General features: G+C 42.7%; 1 protein-coding gene across 1 annotated transcript in view; it reads right to left on the bottom strand.

Annotated features, from left to right (window-relative positions):
* oprl1 (opiate receptor-like 1) overlaps positions 1-19,478 on the bottom strand; it is a 136,782-nt gene that overhangs the window by 40,533 nt on the left and 76,771 nt on the right. Inside the window, exon 3 of the mRNA XM_030733402.1 lies at positions 8,289-8,376. Within this exon, the coding sequence (XP_030589262.1) occupies positions 8,289-8,376 (88 nt within the window). The remainder of the gene's footprint in view (positions 1-8,288; positions 8,377-19,478) is intronic.

Below are 19,478 nucleotides of genomic sequence, written 5' to 3'. Positions count from 1 at the left end.
CAGTTAAGAATGAAGGACTTACCATGCAAAAATCAAAAGGTGAAACGACACATCTTAGCAGTGCTTTCAGCAAACCATGTGTGTTCTGTGAAAGAAATCATACTTTAGAAGAGTGTCGAAAGATGGGTGAAAGTCCACACAAGGAGAAAATCGAGTTCCTCAAGAAAGCAGGTCTGTGCTTTAGCTGCTTAATTAAAGGCCATGTAAGCAAAGACTGTAAAAAAAAGAATGACATGTAACATTTGTGCTCTTAAACATCCTAGCATGCTACACTTTGCTAAACAAAGTAGCTCAACTAGTGACAAAGAGACTGAGGAAAAGGTGCAGGAAGGTGCTGCCATACATCCAGCAACTACAAGTGGGTCAGTAGCTGCAAACATTGAAACAAGTGCATATACTGGGGCGGGAGATGGCTGCATCCTCTCTATCGTACCAGTGCAGGTGAAATCAAAGAAAGGCAACAAGGTAGTGGAGACTTATGCCTTTATGGACCCAGGTAGCTCTGCAACATTTTGCACCGATGCACTTGCCCTACAGTTGAACCTGCAGGGCAGACGGACGACGCTGGAGTTGAAAACCATGGGTCCCAAGCATCATGTGGAAAGCTATTTGCTCACAGACTTGGAAGTAAGTGGGATTAATAGCAATGACTTCATCGATTTGCCTAAAGTATACACACAGAAAAGCATCCCTGTGTCACCAGGAAACATTCCATCACAAGAGGATATAGAAAAATGGCCGTACCTCAGCGAAGTCAGAATACCCAGCATTAATGCAGATGTTGGGCTTCTCATTGGAAGCAATGTGCACAAAGCATTAGAACCATGGCAAGTGATTAACAGTAGAAGTGATGGGCCATATGCAGTCAAAACTGCTCTTGGATGGACAGTCAATGGTCCACTTAGAGATCACACATACACGGACTCAGAACACTGTGGACATTCACAAGCTACAGTAAATCGTATTTCAGTGGAGAATTTAGAGCAACTTTTGCTAAAGCAATATAATCTGGATTTTCCAGAGCATCTGTGTGATGATAAGGTGGAAATGTCTCAGGAGGATCAGCAGTTCATGAACTGCGTGAGAAGCTCTACATATCATGCCGATGGTCATTATGTCATTGGGCTACCAACAAGGAAAGCTGCTGTCACAATGCCCAATAACCACAGTGTCACAGTGCAAAGAGCTCTAACACTGTAAAGGAAATTCAAAAAGAATTCTGTCTTCCGTCGGGAATACTGTGACTTCATGAAGGATATGATCGCAAAAGGTTATGCTGTCAAAATCCCAGAAACCCAGCTAGACTGCCAGGATGGTAAAGTTTGGTACGTCCCACATCATGGTGTCTACCATCCACAAAAAGGAAAGTTACGAGTGGTCTTTGACTGCAGCGCAAGCTTTCAAGGTACGTCACTAAATGGTGAACTCTTGCAGGGTCCAGATCTTGCAAACTCCCTGGTTGGAGTGCTAACACGCTTCAGGAAAGAGGAAATTGCGATCATAGCCGACATTGAAGCAATGTACTACCAAGTAAAGGTCCCTGAAAGTGACACCAACCTCATGCGCTTCCTTTGGTGGCCTGAGGGAGATATCGAGCAGGACATGGTGGAATATAAAATGACTGTGCACTTATTCGGTGCTAAATCCTCCCCGACTTGTGCAAATTATGCTCTAAGGAAGACGGCCCAGGACAACAGTATCAAGGCATCGTCTGAGGCTGTGGATACAATTCTCAACAATTTCTACATTGATGATTGTTTGACATCTGTTAAGCATGCAGCTCAAGCCATTTCCTTGTACAAAGACCTCAAAGCGTTGTGTGCCTCAGGAGGATTCAACCTAACCAAATGGATGAGCAACAGTAGAGAGTTTTTGGCTTCTCTACCAGAAGACGAGCGAGCTAAGGAAGTAAGAGCTGTCGACTTGAGTAAAGATGAGCTTCCAATTGAAAGAGCGCTTGGAGTTCTGTGGTGCATAGAATCCGACTCATTCAGGTTCAGGATCATGGTACAAAGTAAACCAAGTACTAGACGAGGGATTCTGTCTACCATAAGTTCCATTTATGACCCTTTAGGATTCCTGTCTCCCTTCACGCTTCCCGCAAAAACATTGCTGCAACAGTTGATCAAAGAAAAACTCAACTGGGATGAGCCTGTTCCAGACATGTTCGCCCAGAAGTGGTTTGCGTGGTTAAATGACCTGAAACAGCTGTCTACTTTCACTGTAAACAGATGTTTAAAACCAGCAGGATTCGGGGATGTTGCAACAGCCCAACTCCATCATTTTGCAGATGCAAGTGAGAGCGGATATGGGACTGTCTCATACCTCAGATTGACAAATAACGAAGGAAGAGTGCACTGCGCATTCATGTTGGGAAAGTCGAGGGTTGCTCCCTTAAAACAAATGACAATCCCACGAATGGAGTTGACAGCGGCAGTGGTAGCTGTGACCATTGACAAAGTGCTGAAGAAAGAGGTTCAAATGGAACTACAGGAGTCGGCATACTGGACAGACAGTACAACCGTCTTGAAGTACATTGAAAACAACACTCGCCGATTCAAGACGTTTGTTGCCAACAGGATTATCACTATTCGGGAACTGACTAAGCCAAAACAATGGAGTTATGTCAGCACAACACAAAATCCAGCCGACTATGCATCAAGAGGCCAAACAGCAGCCAAACTAATGAGCAACCTTTGTTGGATTCAAGGTCCATTGTTTTTTCAAGAACCAAAGTGTCTGTGGCCACAGAAACCACAACATCTGGAGATCACTGGGGATGACATCGAGATGAAAAGGCCAGTCATCACAAACCTCATCGATGCAACTGAAAGCACAGATTCTGTGAACAAACTCATTCACCACTACTCTAGCTGGTATAAACTAAAAAAGGCCATGGCAAGGATGTTAAGGTTCAAGGAAATGCTTATGCAAATCAGGAAAAGGAGAAAGGAACTACATGCAAAAGACGGTTGCATTCAAACTGACCAAGAGAGACAGCAGACTGTAGACCAAATGCAAAGCTGTATAACAACAACAGTTAAAGGAGGTCTAACCGTCAAAGATGTAAAAGGAGCTGAGCACGAAATAATCAAGTTCTGTCAAAACCAACATTTTCAAGATGAAGTCTCAAGTTTGAAAAGGGGAAACCATAACTTAAAGAAAAGCAGTCCCCTGTATAAGTTGGATCCAGTGCTTCAAGATGGGTTGTTGCGTGTAGGAGGTCGCCTCAGTAGGTCTTGTATGCCAGCAGAGGCCATGCACCCAGTTATTATACCAAAGGACTCCCATATTGCCACCCTGATACTGAGAGACATTCATGAAAGGATTGGACACTGTGGAAGAAACTATATGTTGTCTCAGCTACGCCAAAAGTTTTGGATCCCCACTGCAAATTCTATCACAAGGAAATTTCTCTCAAAATGTACCATCTGCAGAAAGGTCAGAGCCAAAGGACAAGAACAAAAAATGGCCGACCTGCCCAAAGATAGACTTCAGCCAGATGAGCCACCATTCACACATGTTGGCACAGACTACTTTGGGCCATTTTTGGTTAAAAGAGGACGCTCAACAGTGAAGAGGTATGGAGTACTTTTCACATGCCTGACCACAAGAGCTGTGCATATAGAGATTGCTCACACAATGGACACAGACTCCTGCCTAAATGCAATCAGGCGGTTTATGTGCAGGAGAGGTCAAGTTGCTACCATTCGTTCAGATAACGGCACAAATTTTGTTGCTGCAGAACGGGAACTTCGTGACGCCATGCGACACTGGAATCAAAACAAAATACAACATACACTTCGGCAAAGGGAAGTAGAATGGATTTTCAATCCTCCAACAGGTTCTCATTTTGGCGGGAGTTGGGAAAGACAAATACGGTCAGTGAGAAAAATTCTGAAAGCTGTACTCAAAGAACAGACTATGGATGATGAATCCCTGCAAACACTTCTATGTGAAGTGGAAGCGATAATAAATGACAGACCAATAACAACATCTTCTGAGGACCTGAATGACCTTGAAGCTTTAACCCCTAATCACCTACTGTTACTGAAAAGGCAGCCTTTGCTGCCACCTGGACTGTTCAAAAAAGAGGATCTGTACTCGCACAGAAGATGGAAGCAGGTGCAGTACTTAGCCGACCTATTCTGGAAGCGGTGGGTACGTGAATACTTGCCAGCTCTACAGGAACGTCAGAAATGGACTCAAGTGAAGCAAAATCTCTCTTCAGGAGATGTAGTAATGATTATTGATGACTCTGCTCCAAGAAACTCTTGGGTCCTAGGTAGAGTCATTCAGACCATTCCAGATGCAAAAGGATTTGTTCGCAGAGTGTTAGTCAAAACAAAATCAAACACTCTGGAAAGACCTGTTGAAAAGCTCTGCCTTATCTGCGAAATGGACCGTTAAAGGACTCTCATGAGACCTACTGATATGTGCAAAGGTGTAAAAATGTACATATGTGTATACTATGGGCTCCTTTGTTTATTATTTTGGTAATTGGCATCCATATTGTCTCCCAATTAGGGGCCGGGAAATGTAGGAGCCAATGTGAACTTAAGATGGTGCAACTTTAGTTTGTAGGTGTATAGTGTGTTCTTCATTTGTTATTGTTGGTTGTTGCTGTTACTGCTCATGTAAGGCCTTAAATGGCATTAGATTTAACTGTAAAACCCATTTGTTCTGTTCTTTTAGTTAGCTATTGAACTAAGCTCTGCGCATGCTCACTAGGACACAGAGGTTAGAATAGAAGTGTGGATCAGCGGCAGAGCCAAGTACGGTGTAAAAAGGTTTTTTGACCGTGCTGCAACTGTAGGTAAAGATTGATGCTGTTATTATTTAGCTACCATCTAAAACGTGGATCATTGTAGGGATATTTTCATGTGTGTCTGATCTGAGAGAAGCTCGGATGTATGTGGATGGAAATGTGACCTGGATGAACAAGATGGTGGAAATAAACGCTCAAAACTACGACCTGATTCTTTTTTGACTGGAGTAAGAAGTAAGAACGGTGCAAACGAGTCAAGCCCATCATTCTTGCCTGCTGCTAATACCGGTGAGTGGCTTTGAAATTACGTCTTAAGTCTGCCACAACAGTGGGTGTTGCACAGTTACAGTGGGTGAGTGTGAGAGTTCAGGGTGGTGATTGCTCTGGCGAAGAAACTGTTCTTGAGTCTGTTTGTTCTGGCTTTGATGCACCTGTAGCGCCTGCCAGAGGGCAGCAGGTCAGAGTCAAAGCCAGGGTGAGCTGTCCTTGATGATGTTCCTGCTCTGCTGATGCAGCGGGAGGTGTAGATGTCCATCAGGGAGGGGAGAGGGCAGCCAACGATTCTCTGTGCTGTCTTGACTACCCTCTGAAACCTCTCCCTGTCTGCCTCAGTGCAGCTGCCCTACCATACTGTGATACAGTAGGTCAGCAGGCTCTCAATGGATGAGCGGTAGAAGGTCAGCAGCAGGTTTGAGTCCAAGTTGTTCTTCCTAAGGACCCTCAGGAAGTGAAGTCGCTGCTGAGTCTTCTTATCTGACCAAGAGAGATCAGCAGAGATGAGGACACCAAGAAACCTGAAGGTGTGGACCCTCTCCACACGCTTGCCGTTGATGTAGAGGGGAGCTGGGTCCTGTGCTTCCTGAAGTCGATGATGATCTCTTTGGTTTTCATGGTGTTCAGTGCCAGGTTGTTCTCTGAACACCAGGCTGTCATTCAGGACCTCCTCTCTGTAGGCTGCCTCATCTCCCTTTGAGATGAGACCGACCACTGTGGTGTCGTCAGTAAATTTGACGATGAGGTTGTTATTGTGGGCCGGACTGCAGTCATGGGTGTAGAGGCAGTACGGGGGGGGGCTCAGCACACAGCCCTGTAGGGAGCCAGTGCTCAGTGTGCGGGTGGAGGAAAGATGTCTCACAGTCTGGGGCCGGTTGGTTAAGAAATCCTTGATCCAGGAACATGTGAGAGGGGGGAGGCCCAGGGTGTGCAGTTTGGTGGTGAGAATGTCCGGGATGATTGTGTTGAACGCTGAGCTGTGTTACGGCCACTGCCGTAGTGTTAGTGGTGTGTGTTACTGTTTGTGTATATGTCTGTGTTTCAAGTATCTGTTTCCGCAGGGGTTTTGCTGTGTTCAGTGGCCCTGCCTCCTTCGCTGGCGATTGGACGTCCTGGGGGTATTGGCGCTCCATCGGGCGCTTGGCGATTGGCTCCGGGAATCAGCTGATGACCAGCTGATGACCAGCTGAGAGCTCAAAAGCTCTTTGCGACTGACATCCCGGGAACGCGGCCCAAGCTGAGCATGTTGTGCGCCGGACCTTGCCTCAACCACCTAGTCGCAGTGCAGACTATTGTGTTGTTCTTTTATGTGTTTTAGGTGCGAAGCGGAAGGGGTGAGCTGCCATTTTTGTTTTGGGATTGTTTCTCCTGTTTTTTGATTAGGGAGTTAGGGGTAGCAACTGTCATTTGTTTGTTTTGTTTGGGTAGGGTTTAGGTAGTTTTTCTCCCTTGGGTTAGCTGTTTTGTTTGTTGTTTTGGCCTTGGCTCACCCCTGAGCCAATGTTGTCGCACATGCAATAAATTGCACATGGATGTCTGACTCGCCTGTGATGCGTGGTGTTTTGGGGGCTGAGGCAAGGGGTGCCGCCTGTCTAGCTTTTGGTGTTATGCCCTAGCCCTAGACCGGGGGCGTAACATCAAGTGGGGGCTCGTCTGTTTGTTTGTTTTCTTTTGGGGGTGCCGGTGTGTTGGTGCTTTTTGCTTGGTGGTTTTTTTCTTTTGGTGGGGGCGGTGGTTGGGTATTGGTTTTTGTTGTAGGCTGGTGCGATGTCGTTTGATATGGATAGCTTTGCGCAACAGCCCACCCTCGATATGTTGGAGCGGTGCACAAAGGCAGATTTGTTGTTGTGGTGAATTTGTTTAATGTGGCGTTGCCGTTAAACGCTCGTGTGGCAGAGATGAAGCAGTGTTTGTCTGAGCAGCTGGTTAAGCGGGGGATTGTCGGCCTGTCAAAGGAGGGGGGTGTTTCCCTGGGGTTGAAGGCGGAAGGGGGGGGCGGAGGCTGCCGCACCGGCTGCCAGCGGACAGGTGGCGGCTGGTGGGGAGGCTTTCGAGACCAGTCTGGGTACCGCCACGGGCCCTGCCAGCCTTTTGCAAGCAGGTATGGGCACCGAGGACTTGCGGTTAACATTGCAGTTGAAGGAGGTGGAGCTCCAAACGAAGGTTAAGGAGGTTGAGTTGATGCATCTTTGGTTGCGAGCCATGGAGATGGAGCCTTCACGGCATTCCGATGCCACTTCCACACCTGTAAGTGTCCCTTTTTCTGCAGCTGTCCCTGAGCAATTCAGTGCCAGCAAAAACACTGCATTAGTGCCACCTTTTAGGGAGAGTGAAGTGGATTCCTACTTTAGCGCTTTTGAACGCATCGCGACTACACTGCGATGGCCTAGAGACGTGTGGAGTCTGCTGTTGCAATGCAAACTGGTGGGAAAAGCGCAAGAGGTATGTGCAAGCCTATCCATAGATGATAGCCTAGATTATGACCTTGTTAAGACCACTATTCTGCGCGCATATGAACTGGTTCCCGAAGCGTACCGTCAGAAGTTTAGATCATGTGAAAAATCCGTTAACCAAACGCATGTGGAATTTGCCAGGGAAAAATCCCACTTGTTTGACAAATGTGTGCAGGATTGGACCCCAGGATGCAGACTCAGACAAAATAGAACTTAAAGGTAATTTTATTAAGAAAACACAAGAAACCATAAACTCAGCTAAACTGGAGCTGGACAGGTGCCAAAAGTAAATACAAAACAATGGTGCTGGGACACACACAGCGAGGGAACACTGAAGACGACGCAAAAAAGTACAGATGAAAACTGAGGGCTTAAATACACATCAGGTAATCAGGGCAAGAGGAAACAGCAGGGCACAGCAGGTGAAGCAAATGAAACTAACAACAGGGGAAGCAAAACTAAACACAAAGCACGAGGAGCACAAGACTGTCAAAATAAAACAGGAAGTGACTAAACAAGGTACACGCAGACTTGATACGGGGAACTGGCACACAGACACTGGACAGAGACGCAGACCTGACATAGGGAAACACAAGAGACTAGAAATAAACAAGAATACAAAAGAGAACTAATAAAGATAATCAGAGAAATAACTGAAATAGAACCAAGAGAACACAAAACACTGGGCCACCAGCCCATGACAGTGGCTTTGCATTTCCCAAAGACTGTCTAGTAAAGAAATAGATACAGGTCGCTAACCAACAGAGTTTACACAGGTGCAGATGACATCATACCTGGAAAGGTAGCGTAGCCAGAAAGAGAGAGTCAGCCAGCGCCAGGTTAAAGATGTAGATGTTTGTGGCTGTTTTCATCTTGGTGTATCTGAGAAAGATGAAACACAAAGAGTTCAGTCAAATCATCACACACACCTGTAACACCTTCATGAAGCACCTGAGACTGATTCTGACCTGCAGAACAGATCAGAGGTTACATTAATTAGCACAGAATGTCTGTGAGGAGCTGCTCACCCCCCAGAGCACAGTCACAGTTTATTCCCACCATCATCACTGTCACTGCCCTCTCATCAACCAATCAAAATCAAGAAGGGGCAGGACTTCTATTGTAGCAACCATGCATCACATGATGCAGTTTAATCAGGTGTGCGCCTCTGGCAGGTGCATGTATGTAATGAAACCACTATCAAGATGGCGCCAATGTACGCGGCCAGCCGTCTGTCGTGCCTCTCTGGCTTGTTGGTTGTAATTGTGTTGCTTGCTGTTTTTTGCCAAGAGATCTCATCTCAAACAGTCTATGATCATCAAACTCTTTTTCAAATCAGACTTTTTAGTGATATCTGGGCTAACCAAAATCCGGATGACCATTCTTCAAATCCTCCTCCATTCCTGGTGTCCGTGCCTACCTACCTGTGTCACTCAGCTGTTGGCCCAGTGAGAAGGACGCGGTCCCGTAGACGAGGAAAGCGTGGAGGTGTTTCACTAAAAGCTAAAATTTTCTGGAGATTCGGGCTTGGAGTCGACCCTGGAGTCTGTTCGGTTGGATTATCCTCTTCTCGGGAATTTTCTCAACCTCGATGTATTCTGCCTGTTCTTCCAGTCCACCCGTCCTCCTCCTATTTGCATTTGACACCGCCGTTTTTAAGGTTCAGAAGGAATGTGCACTGTGGTGTCGACAAGAGGAATCTTTGCCAGCTAAACCGTGTCTCTTTATCGGATTATAAGGATATGACGATTCGCCTGGCTCTCATGAATGTTAGAGCTCTAACGAACAAAACTTTTTTATTAAATTACTTTCTCATATCACGGGATGTGGATCTTATGCTTATGACTGAGACCTGGCTTCATGTGGGTGAGTCCACTCCATTTTCAGAGCTTCTTCCTCCTGACCATTTGTTCTTTAGCTCACCCAGATCCTCTGGCAGAGGTGGTGGCCTTGACCTTGACAGTATTTAAATCTACCCTTTCATGTAGACTGTTGCCGCCGGACTCTTTTTCCTCTTTTGAGGAACAGTCACTTGTTATCAATTATGACATACCTATACTGTGTGCCTTAATATACCGTCCCCCTAAATCTAACAAAGATTTCTTATCAGAATTTGCTGAATTTGTGAGTCAATTAATGATGAAATATGACCGTTTATTGATTACGGGTGACTTTAATATACATATATGTTGTGAATCCAGCCCGTTGGCAAAGGAGTTTCTAGAACTCGTTGATTCTCTTAATCTCAAGCAATTTACTGAGGGCCCAACGCATGAAAAAGGTCATACGCTGGATCTTGTATTGTCTGTTGGCTTAGAGGTGTCTGTGACCAAGATTTGTGATACCCATATCTCTGATCACTTTACTGTTTTATTTAATGTTTCTCTACCTTGCCCTCAAGCTAAATTGTCTACGCCTGTTCGCTGAACTCGTAAAATCAATACTTTAACCTCATATTCTTTTTTGGCTGCTTTTAATGACTCGGTTTTTAATAATTATCATTATTTTTCTAACCTGTGTCCAGATAAATTTATATCTCTTTTTAATTCTGTGTGTACTGATTTATTAGATCTGGTGGCTCCCGTTACAATTAAACAGTCTGCACCTGTAAAACAGCCATGGATTAAGGACACTACAAGGTCTCTTAGACGCTCTTGTAGATGTGCAGAGCACAAATGGAAGAAGGACAAGTTGCAAATTTCATTAGATATCTTTAAAACCACCCTTCTGAATTATCAGAGTGCTGTTAAAGCCACCAAATCTAAGTTCTTATCAAATCTTGTATTGAATAACAGCCATAAACCACAGTTTTTGTTTACTATTCTTAATTCTCTTATTAATCCTTGTAATGCTTTTATTTTACCCTCGGTTACACTCTGTGAGGAGTTTTTTATTTTACTTAGAGAAAAATTGTCTTTTGAAAATTCATCTTTTATTTATCCCCTCTCTCCTATATGTCAACCCGTGTGCATATCTGTCTTGGAGAACTTTGAACCTTTCTGTCTAGTCTGTCTGATGTAGTCGCCCATATGCAACCCTCTGGGTGCCCACTAGATATTATTCCACCTCGTCTTTTTAAGGATGTTTTTACTACTCTTGGACCTTGTATTGTTAGTTTTATTAATTCCTCTTTGAAATTGGGTTATGTTCCAACTGCCCTCAAACGTGCAGTCATTTATCCTCTTCTTAAAAAGAGTAATTTGGACCAAAACCAAGCCTCTAATTTCAGGCCAATTTCTAAACTTCCTTTTCTATCAAAAGTTCTAGAGAAGGTGGTACTTATACAGCTACAATCTTATCTTGATTCAAACGGCATCTCTGAGAAATTCCAGTCTAGTTTCAAATTGCGACACAGTACTGAAACAGCTCTGGTAAGAGTTTTTAATGACTTACTTTTATCTCTTGACACCGGAAAATCTGCCATACTGGTGCTACTTGATCTGTCAGCAGCCTTTGATACTGTTAACCACAGTATCCTTATCTCACGCCTAGAATCTTGTATGGGCATTAGACGAACTGCCCTGAAATGGTTTCAATCCTATTTATCTAACAGGAGTTTCTCTGTTCAGTCAGGCCAGTATTCATCTGCTGTATCTCCGTTTAAACGTGGTGTTCCCCAGGGCTCTTTACTAGGCCCTATTCTTTTTTCCTTATATATGCTCCCTCTAGGTTCTATTTTTGAAAAACACAACATTTCTTTTCATTGCTTTGCAGATGATTTACAGATTTATCTCCCCCTTCAACCTAACAATCATTCATCTTTGAATACCTTAGTGGATTGTTTAAGGGATGTTCATTTATGGCTGCAGTCTAACTTTCTTAAATTAAACAAAAATAAAACAGAGATTCTCCTATTTGGGCACCCTCACATATTGGATGGTTATGACAGTGCCTTAGGCCTCTTATCCTCCTTTGTACACCCATCTTCTAGAAACCTTGGCGTCATTTTTGATACTGCTCTGAAATTTGATAAACAGATCAGCTTGGTAGTCAAGACATGTTTCTTCCATCTAAGACTTTTAAGTAAAATAAAGGAATATCTCCCACCACCGGACCTGGAGAGAGCAATTCATGCTTTCATCACCAGTCGTTTGGACTATTGCAACTCGCTTTATGTGGGATGTGAACAGCGTCTTTCCAATCGCCTACAACTAGTTCAAAATGCAGCAGCACGGCTGTTGACAGGCACCAAACGGCGTGATCACATTTCGCCCATCTTAGCCTCTCTACACTGGCTTCCTGTTTCTTTTCGAATGCAGTTTAAAATACTATTTCTGGTTTTTAAGAGTCTAAACGGATTAGAACCTGTTTATTTAACTGAATTGTTGAGGCCCTACATCCGATAAGAGAAATGAGGTCCTCCGATCAAAAGCTATTGACCAGATACAAAGCTAATTTGAAGAGTAGAGGGGATAGAGCCTTTGCCGTGGTGCCGCCTAAACTCTGGAATGACCTTCCTCTCCACATAAGAGAAGTTCATTCCCCTCCTACTTTTAAAAAACTTCTTAAAACTTATTTACTTGCTTGTGCATTTCAGACTGCTAGATAGACCTTCTTGGCATTATTATTGGCACTACTATTACAGTCCTTCATTGTTTATTGCATTGTTTATGGTTTTTATTGTTTTTATTTTTGCTTTATGTTCTTTTGTTTTTATAATATTTTATTTGTTGTTTTATTTGTTTTTATGCCCTGTGAAGCACTTTGGTCAACGGCTGTTGTTTTAATGTGCTATACAAATAAATTGATTGATTGATTGATTGATTGATTGATTGATTGATTGATTGATTGATTGATTGATTGATCTGAGAGATAACGGTCCCCTTTTCTCACTCTGAAGGGTCATCAGCCATTCCTGCTTCCTTTAAATTTACAGCACTTGGACCCAAGCAGACCCGGCGATACCACAGAAACTGTAAGACTAGTGTGGGACAGGGTTGTAACCTAGCAACCCTTCTGAAAATGAGGTCACTTCCATCACGGAAACTGTTGCCTGTGAACAGCAAGTGTAATAAAACAGCTGAGCCTGGATCAAAAACCGGGTCCAAGTAAATCAGATTTAAGAGTTGATTTAACAGGAATCAATGAAGAAGAATCTCATATGAAGCATGATGTGTTCCAGAACTCAATTTAGGAACCAGCGGGAGCATTTGGTCACGTGATCTGACATATAAGATAAGATAAGATAGTGTTTATTTGTCACATGCACAGTTATACACAGTACAATGCACAGTACTGCACAGTACACAGACATATCTGGGATGTAGAACAGTTGAACAAAGATGTATTTAAGAATAATAAAAGAACAGCAGTAAGCAGTGAGCCTGAAATCAGAGCCGTGTGATCTCTCTTTATTCACTGAAGGTTAGTTTTATCTGGTGTGAGCGTCAGCTGCTTCTGCTGCTGCACAAACTGAAGAAAACTTGTGAAAAACGCAGTGCAGTCAAACCTCCTCCTCCTCCTCTCTGCCCTTCATTCACGTTGTCCTCAGGCTGTTTCACTGTTGCGCTCTCTTTTTCCACAGCACATCCCCTTCTTTTTTCACCCTTCCTCTCAGTCTCCTCCTCTGCTTCCTTTCCTCTTCAGTCCTTTTATTATTTTTCCATCTTCGATTTTAGCTGATGTTAATATCTTCCCTTACATCTCAACATCTGTGTCTTTCACTGTCGTATGCTTTCATGCCTCTCATTACCTCCCTCTGATGTATCCTCCCTTTCTCTGCTGCCTCCATGCCCTCAGCTCCCTGACTCTGTCTGTATTCCACCTGCAGCTCACGGGAAGCTGCGTTCATCGTGCTTTACTAAGTTAAAATTAAGCCTTAAAGGTCAGAGCAGAGATAAAAAATCACAAAGAGCAGCTGATGGAGGGGCTGAAAGAGGCAACGGAGCTGTCAGTTAATGAGACTTTTCAGAATATTATTTCAGGGAAATTGAAATCTTAATCTATATTCATCTTTCAGTGCTTCTGGATTATTTCATTCTGAAAAATTAATTTACCTGAATTCCCTCGCTTCCCTGTTGGAAATACTGCTTTTTTAATTTTATCAAACCTTGTCTCCCTGTTTGGCCACTGACAGATAACTGTCCCACCTTAAAGACCTACAGCAACACCAACCAGAGGGGGTGGTACTTTTTAACTTTTGCTCACATGCACTGGGTGGGTTTAAGATATATAGATGGATGGATGATGGATGGATGGCTGGATGGAGCTCCTTCCTGCCTCCAGCCTTTCTGCTGTATTGTTTTCTTTTAAACTGTTCTCCTCCATCTTCTCACGCTGTTGCTCCTCTTCGCTTCCTCATTCCTCTTCCTCTCATTTCCCATTAACTTTTTGAATACGTCAGCTGCTTTCATCTCTCTATCAATTCATCTCTCAGTCTTTTCTCATCCTTCTTTCATTCCTCGTGAACTATCTTGTGGACAGTCTGTCTTTCCATGCCTCCGCATTCTCTCCCCCTTCCATTCCTCCCTCCTTCTCTGTGCATACTGAAGTCTTGCCGGCAGCTCGAGTCTTCACACAGAATATTTTATAGCTGTTCAGCTGAGCTCTCCTCCCCTTTTGATATCAGGGACTATGTCTACCCACCTAAACCTCTCAATCTCCACATCTTCTCTCTGAGTACCTCTCTCTTCTGCCATTCTGTCGCTCTTTTGCTGCCTCTGTTCTCCTCTCATTTTTCTTTCTGTTGTTTAGTGAAAGCAGAACTGAAATGCTAATTATAACTTCAGTGCTCATGGGCACAAAGACAGAAAAAAAAGACTGATAGGTGAGGCCAGAGCACAGCGAAGCATCAGTCAGTGACACACAGTGTGGATTCATTCTCATTGTGTCCTCTTATACACACAGCAGCATTTTTACTTTCAGAGAGAGCAAGAACGCTGCAATCTACATTTGCACCGAGTTTCATCAGCTCTGCTGCTTTGATGATTTACTGCACGATTGTGTGCTTCACTCCAATGCAGGCAGACAGTAAGAAACAGACAAATGAGTCCTTCATGCACAGGATGCTTAAAGAACAGCTAAAGATCTGTCTCCTCGTGAACAACAGGAAGAAACAGATCGATATTCTTGGTCAATATGTTTGTATCAGGAAGCAGAAGATGAGGACAAAAACCTTCAAAAAATCCTTCAAAATCAGGATGAAGAAAAAACATAAGTCATAGAAAAAAGATTTTATATAAACTGATATAAATGAGTCTAGTTTAGTCTGGTTTGGGAACAGCACCAAGCAGGACAGACAAGCTCTTCAAAGAGTGATGCGTTCAGCAGGATGCATCACTCCATCTGAACTTCCTGACCTGCACTACTACAGGCGGTGCCAGGCCAAAGCCAGGAAGATTGTGAAAGACCCCAGCCACCCAGCTATGGACTCTTCTCTCTGTTGAGGTCAGGGAAGTGCTTTTGCTCCCTGAAGGTTAACACTGAGAGGCGGAGCTTCTTTCTGCAGGCTAGGGCCCTGGATCAGGACAGCTGACAATCTACACCCCCCCCCCCCCCCACACACACACACACACAACATACCCTTTATATACTTGTTACATTCTTGTGTATAGTATATAGTATGTATAGTAGTGAGTGTATAGTATGTAAATCCTACTGTACATATTTAGTTACTTTTTATATATTTTATCTTGACTATATCTTGTTAGCCATTCCACCTCCATTTTACCTCAGTGCACATTTTTGATTACATTTTGATTGATCAATCTATTTATATCTTCATCTAGTGCTATAGTGTAAGAGTAGTTGTCAAAGCATTTCACTGCTAATTGCAGCCTGTATGACCATGCATATGACAAATAAACTTTGACTTGATTTGACGTGACGTATTTCGTCACTTAAAAATCATATCGGTCCACAGTCCCAGAAACACAAAGTTCAGCCTTAGACTGCATCCCTCCACCGAAGCTGAAAATGGCCCCCATGCCATGCATGAACCAGAGCACTGAGAACCAGGTGAGGAAACAAGGAAAATAAAGAGAGTTTGTTTGAGAGGCTGAACAAGATGATGTCCGTATCATTTATAACTTTAGTCAATAAAATACCAAAAACAGTGAAATCTAAAAGGTCTTTATGAACCTTTAATCCAGAAACATCACTCAGCCAAAACCTACTCTGCACTGAAGCCTGTGCAGCAGAAAAAGTACAAACAGCTGTTTGTGCGCTCTCACAGCATGACGGTTTCTCTGTGAAGTCAACCTTCTCCTTTCAATGTGAGGTCCAGCTGAAGCTGTGTGCATTTAGCAGAACAAAATTCATTCAAAAACGAAGTTATTAAAGTTCACACACACTGAGACTGCCTCGGTGCATATCCCTCACATTCCTGAAATGAAGACTTCATCCTGTTAGCATTTACTGTGTGTCTGCACTTAAGGAATCTCCAAAATAAGCAAGAAATATTTAACCAGCCATCACGGAGGCTTTACTGCCGCACAACACTCTCTCATCTAATTCCTCAGCTCTCACTTTAATTCTCTTCTCACTACTTCTGTCCTCCTCAGCGTCCTCAGAGAAACACTGAGGCCAGCATTATCCTCTGAAGGAAGCTAATCCAGCATGCTGGCTGCAGCCTCATCTAACAGCTCCGACTATGGAGAAGGTCGTTCAGGGTGGGCTGGATGTGAACACCAGATTCCTGCATCACAGTAAAGTCAGATCTGCTACATGCCCATCCACCACCCCAACCTCCACCTCATTTTGAAAAGTCATATTGTAAGCAAACTAGAGACATGCATTTTACATAAACTGACAAACACTGTGAACTAATTGACTTTTCCTGTGATGGACTGGTGACCCTGCCTCTTCCTGTGTAATGTCTGGAATCAAGAGTGTAGGTATGAGTTTACTACTGGGGGGGAAACACATATCGGAACCCTGACAGATCTGCATAAAAAATGCTATTATCTTTTACTTTCTTCTTTTTCAAATGTTTCTTGAAAAAATAGTGTTGTGTACAGCTATATTATTGCATGTAAAATTTACATAAGCATATGTTTTATAATTGTACGATGTGGGCAGAACCAGTTCTTCGCATGATAAAATTGTTTAGGTTTATATTTAAAAAGTAATGACAGGTTAATACATATTTCACTAATTAATTTAAGACCTCGTCTGAGCTTCTTCAGCCTCTCCACCTTTCATTGCTTCAGCTGAGTCATTACTCTATGTACTACCATTGTCTTGATAAGTATATCTAATATACTGTCATACATGTTGATAAATTATGATCAGGTGTTTCCCTTGTGTTGTGGGACTGTTATTCACACTGATGTAACTCTTTTAAAAAAACAAAGTGAGTCATTCTGCTGTTTCTGCCTTTTCATTGGTGGTGGCATTGTGCTGAAATGAGACGACAAACAGTTTGTCTAGTGTAGCTAACCTATGGGCAAAGTTAGCAGTTAAATATTGGACAGTGACCATCCCAGGATTAAGATGACTGAACCAAAAAGATTATTTTATTTGTTTGTTCTGGGGTTTTTTTTGCATTTCTGTATTGTTTTGGTTTCATGGGTACACTGTAAAACCTAACAGTATATCTTAATAAAAGAAACAAGTTCATTTAACTTAATCTGCTGAAAAAGTTAGAGCCACTCATTCCCATAAATTAAACAGAATTAAAAATGAATTGTTGAAGTTCTAACTCAGTTGTTTTGAGTACACTTAAATTTATTGAGTTCTGGTAATATAGTTCCAGTTAGTTCCACTGACTCATTTTCTTGGAGTTTACCTTATATCATTACAAAAAATGTAAACACCACTTCATCTTTCATCTTTCCATTGTTGTTTCTATTTGTGTGTAAAGATTTGATATTGGTCATATCAAAAAGATAGAATAATTAATCAAATCAGTAACCGTTAAATAAGTAGATTCACAGAAAATCCACTATTGTAACAGATAATGTTTGTATAAGTTCATTTGTAGATTTTAAAAAAAGAGACACTCATGAGCGCCTGAGTGGCTCAGTGGGAGAGCAGGTGACCACGCATCCCGACCTGTATGGTACCCCCCCCACGTGCTCTTATGAAAAAAAAAATGGCAGTCATGTTATGTTTCCTTTTAATCAAATCAGAGCATTTTTGGCTTTATTCATCCAAACTGCTTTAACACAAAATATCTGAGTTACTTTTACTCATAATGAGTAATTTTTTCATGCTTTAAATGTTTGAGTTAATGAAGTTAAATGATTCAAGGCAATCGGTTTCCTCAAATAATTTAAGTTGAACTAACTCATCGGGTTTTACAGTGTAAGCACGACATCGCTTTATGGCAGCATTACCACTGCAGTTACTAGGGGAACTCCCGGGCTTTAGAGCGTTAGAGTGGCTGCAGAGCAAAGACATGTCTCCGTCTACCTTCTGCATATCGTCTGACTGCTTTGTGCCTGACAATATAATGTTTTCCTGCTAGGTGAGCATTATTGGTAACGTGTTATGTTGTCTGTGTTATGATTTTATATACCAGGTTGTCTGTAATTCAGCTAAAGTTTAGAGACCCAACTCCTGTTTTACCGTGGGTATTGTGAGTTAAGATGACTGTTTGCTAGTCACGTTAGTCTTGTTAGGCATGTTAGCCATGTCAAGTGAAATACGCCCAGCAATGATGTGAGATGAACTTTGAGCTCATACTTCAGCCAAGTGTGAAGCATCAGAGATGAGAATTAGCACCTGCATCTCTAAGGCCAGGTTTCTCAGTTGGAAAAGATTGAAGTGTCCACTACAGGTTGGTGGGGAATTCAAGTATCTCAGGGTCATGAGCATGGATGGATGGAGCTCCTTAAAATGATATCTATAACATGCTGATAAAGCATATTTTAGCCCCTTAATTCAGTTTTTATGAGTATGCTGCAGAAACATTTGTATAATAATTCTGCAAAGTGTTCAGAGCCCACAGTCACACAGCTTGATGAATATCATCACGGTAGACTATAAAAGTACTTCCTTTATCTTATCATCTAAAGCTGAACATGCAAACACCAGTCAGCCTGATAAAGGCATTCTGCTTCTGCTCAAAGCCTTCAACACTGAAAACAGAGACTGCAGAATATGAAACTCAGACTTTATATGTGAAAAAACAGAAACTTCAGGGACTTTCTATAAAACTTTTTCCCCTCTCTCGTTTCTACAGCAGATCCTCTTCTTTCTACCACCCTTCCTCTCTGTCTCCTCAGTTTTTATTGTTTCTCAAATAAAGATTTTTTTGTTTTCTTCTCTGATTCAGGGTGTGATCACACCTGAACTCTTCTTCTTTCATCCCAAACAAAGTACAAACATTCATTCAACTGGTTAAATCAAATGACCAAACCTATTTGTGACAAACTGAATTTTCCGGCTGGCCTTCAATTAGCACTAAACTTTGGTTTTCAGGTATTTGAATGAGCCTCTGTCTATTCTTCATTTTGCCATTTATCTGAAAACTGCTCTGTGATGTATAACTCACTCCTCACTCGTGTGGTTTTGGATTATTTCCTGCTCATTCTTAAGCTAATAACAAAGAAGACTCTTCTTCTATGGTGCCACCTGAGACAGAAAACATCATGCAGCCATAAGCCTGAAACCCAGGTTGCCCTCATGCTGCTGCCACCATGACTGATGGCAATGTTCTGAGCGTCTCTCACCAACCGTAATGTGTCCTTCCTTCTATTTGTGAAGGTAAAGCAGCCGCCTCTCCACTCAGGCCACTCTATTAATAATTCATGCTGAGTCCAATTAGAGTTGCCAGAATAATTCATGTTTCTCTCTGTTTTTGTTGATTTCCTCTCTTTGACTGCACTGTTGTCTCTTGCTGTTCACCTTCATATTTCCTTTTCACCTTTCCCCTTTGTTTGCATGAGATATTCTCTTGTAATTAATAAATGCAGTTAGACCTCTGAACCTTTCAGCAGACACTCGCAGCAGATAATGAAATGTGTTGAATGTGCCGGTGCACACTGAATAACTGACGGCTGTGGTGTTAAGGTGGTGCAATCCGGCCTCAGTGATCCCAT

Source organism: Archocentrus centrarchus, chromosome 7 (genome assembly GCF_007364275.1).
Source record: "Archocentrus centrarchus isolate MPI-CPG fArcCen1 chromosome 7, fArcCen1, whole genome shotgun sequence".
In the NCBI taxonomy this organism is placed as follows: domain Eukaryota; kingdom Metazoa; phylum Chordata; class Actinopteri; order Cichliformes; family Cichlidae; genus Archocentrus; species Archocentrus centrarchus.
The sequence above is the reverse complement of the archived record's forward strand: the minus strand, read 5'-3'. Positions and strand labels throughout refer to the sequence as shown.